Below are 3,261 nucleotides of genomic sequence, written 5' to 3'. Positions count from 1 at the left end.
CTTCATACATTATAATGCATTATTATTACCTTTTATAGTTTTTTCCCGTGAAGGTTTCCATGATTCACTCTTAAATTTTATTACATTTTAATTATTAATCTAAACATTTTCTAAATCATGACACATTGGAAAATTACATCTAAAACTAATCTTACATTTATCACAATTCTTACTTAACAAACGCAAAGTTCATTATATTTCACTCTTTGCATAAAGTCAAAAAGTCCATACAACAATTCGCTATTCAATTCACTAAATCTTAATACAAGTAAACATGCCTAAAACACACTAGTAATGCAAACCAGCTCTGAAGATAATGCAAATTAAACACAAATTAAATCTCAACCGGCAGGGACTAGCGCCACAACAGTGGCTCCTTGTTTATATATATATATATATATATATATAGAACATTTATCTACCAAAAAATGTTTAATTATATTAAAAAAAATTAATAAAACAAAGTTAAACAAATATTCACATAACTCATTTTACAATTTTATTATTGTTTGAAGTACATACAACACATCATGACATTAAAATATTTTATTAAACTAAGGGGCATAGAACGCTATATGTAGCCTTGTTTAATATTGGTTTTTAAAAAGTAATTAATAGTTAAATTAAAATAAAAATAATAAAGGATTAAAATTGTATATATCTTATCTTACAATAATAAGATAATTGCATTTAGGCTAAAGAATGTAATAGTTTTTAATGTATTTGTAAACCATTTTGCAACAAACAACATTTTAGTCTTTTTAGTCTGGTGGTATATTTTACGCTGGTGGTATAGACAAATGTTTTCAACACGAAAAATATGAATATTAAAAAATGAATTATTTTATTTACCTAGTTATTTGTTGTTTGAATTGGTAACCATTTTAATTTATTATTAACACTTTTTCATCAATTTCTTATTGATATTAAGTACCAACTTAGATCCATCTTAACTTCAAATCTACCAGGGGGTAGAAAGGGATCAAATCTTTTGAAATGCAAATATTTTTTATAGTGAAAAAAGATTTGATCCCTTTGTGCTTGGTAGACATGGAGTTAAAATGGATCTAGGTTGGTTTAATTCCCCCTTTAAATAAGTAATACTTCACATGAATATCATGGATCAATCTCATGGGTTCTCAATACCATGGGTCACTTTTATTTTTTATTTTTATTTTTATTTTTGTAGGTTCTTCTTAATATATTTATTACATTTGAAATGTTTACATTACATTACATTTATCATTTTGTTAAATCTAAGACTTTTGTGATCCATAATGTAGATATAAGTCTTCTATATTAATCACATTGATAGGATTTGGTCGACATTTCAAACCAACTAATGTGGTTCATCCTCAGGACAGGGTGAGAAATCAATCAATCTAAAGGAATAAATAACATGGATGCATCATTGTCTAGGGTAAGCCCTTGAGATTTAGTCGTTGATGAATTAGTTAAAAGTATTATTTAATAAATAGTGTTATGTAGATATTATTATTAGTTTATATAATATTATTAGTTATTGATTTGACTTGTTCTCATATAGTTGAAAACTAGTCGTTGGGAAAATTCAATTCAAAATAAGTTAAAATACCAATAATTTATTATTATTTATTCAAAAGAAGTTTTATTAATATGTTCAACTTATATTTATTTAACTAAAATCCTTTAAGTACAAATAAAGTAAAGAAGGATTATATAAACTAGAGTTTTTAGGTTAATAGTTAAAGAAGGTTGATATCCTATATGTTATCAAGGGTATTAATAAACTTAAAAAAAAAAAGGGAGAGAAGGATCCAAAATAAAAATGTTCTAGATCCCAAAGGTTCAGAAAAGCGAGAAAACTAAAGGCTCAGAGAAGCGAGAAAGCTAAAAAAAGAAAGTGGGGAGGGGGAAAGGGGGTCGGGATTTTAAAACTAAAAATTACTAATAAAAGCGAATGAAAATGGAGCAAAGGGGGAAGATGATGGATCTAGTTGAAACAAGAACCAAAATGGAAAGGAGAAAGAATCAAGAAGAGAGAGCCAGAATCCAGCTCTTGCTCAGTTTTCAACCATCATCTTTATTCAGATTTTTGGCATGCCTCTCGATCTCAATCGCTTTCCTAAGTTTCCTGTGGTGGAAATGATCAACCCTAGCAATGACCCTGGAATCTTCGATGCAGACATGGTGTTTAGATTTCTCTGCATGTTCGGCTAGGGCTGATGTGCAAGATCGATTGTGTCTAATATCAGCAGCATGTTCACTGATTCTTCGTTTAATAGACCTACCTGTTTCTCCAATGTAGGGAATACCGCAGGAGTAGGGAACAAGGTAGACCCCTTTCGTGTCCTTAGGGTCAATTGGGTCTTTTACTGACCTAAGAGAATTTTTAATGGTGTTGAGAGGCTTGAACGACGAGGAGATATTACTCTTTCTAAGGATATGGGCAATCCTATCCGTGGTTCCTTGGATATACGGTAGATGAACCTTGGAGATAGGATCAGAACGAGCAGGTTTAACTCTTGGTGCTTTGCATGCCTTTTGAAAGGCCTTGAGGCTTAGAGATATGCTATACCCATTATTTTTAAAAACTTCGAGAAGATGAGATTTCTCTTGCTCAAGGTGGCCATCATCAAAGATTCTTAGAGCACGGGTAGCAAGAGTGCTGAGAACCCCAAATTTCTTAGCCAGGAAATGATGAGAATTGGCATGGAGATATTGTTCCATGTGAGTCTTTTTTCGGAAAACTTGGTGACAAACGGAACCATCATCCATCCTTGACAGGTGAATGTCAAGAAAGGGAAGACATCCATCCACTTCAACTTCCATAGTGAACTTGATGGAGTCCGATAGAGAATTAAGGTGAGCAAGAAACATATTCAGCTTCTCACGACCATGAGGCCAAATGACACAAGTATCATCAACAAACCTCTTCCATTTTTTAGGGCGAAATTGAGCTATGGCTAAGGCTTTGGTCTCAAAATTGTCCATAAATAAGTTAGCGACCATAGGGGAAAGAGGGGAATCAATCGCAACACCACATGTTTGCTCATAGAACTTACCTTGGAAATTGAAGAAAGTCGAGGTGAGGCAGAGGCCAACTAATTTGGTTGTGTCTTTGTCAGTGATGCGATTAATGATATCAATTAACTATATGAGAACAAGTCAAACCAATAACTAACAATATTATATAAATTAATAATAATATCTACATAACACTATTTATTAAATAATATTTTTAACTAATTCACCAACGGCTAGATCTCAAGGGCTTACCCT

The 3,261-nt window shown here is 31.7% G+C and overlaps 1 protein-coding gene across 1 annotated transcript; it reads right to left on the bottom strand.

Annotated features, from left to right (window-relative positions):
* Positions 1 to 2,049: 2,049 nt before the first annotated feature.
* On the bottom strand, positions 2,050 to 2,811 carry LOC149209873 (uncharacterized). The gene has a single exon (XM_089398783.1). It carries the CDS (start codon positions 2,809 to 2,811, stop codon positions 2,050 to 2,052), a length of 762 nt encoding a protein of 253 aa, XP_089254909.1.
* Positions 2,812 to 3,261: the final 450 nt, after the last annotated feature.

The sequence above is a fragment of the Pinus tabuliformis genome, chromosome 1_2, assembly GCF_031772625.1.
Source record: "Pinus tabuliformis cultivar Carrire ecotype Pingquan chromosome 1_2, CPIR1, whole genome shotgun sequence".
Lineage (NCBI taxonomy): Eukaryota > Viridiplantae > Streptophyta > Pinopsida > Pinales > Pinaceae > Pinus > Pinus tabuliformis.
This window is presented reverse-complemented; position numbering and strand designations above follow the sequence as displayed.

Bases quoted from the DNA above. Each gene is read 5' to 3' on its own strand.
- LOC149209873 (XM_089398783.1), bottom strand. From the start codon at position 2,811: ATGGAAGTTGAAGTGGATGGATGTCTTCCCTTTCTTGACATTCACCTG.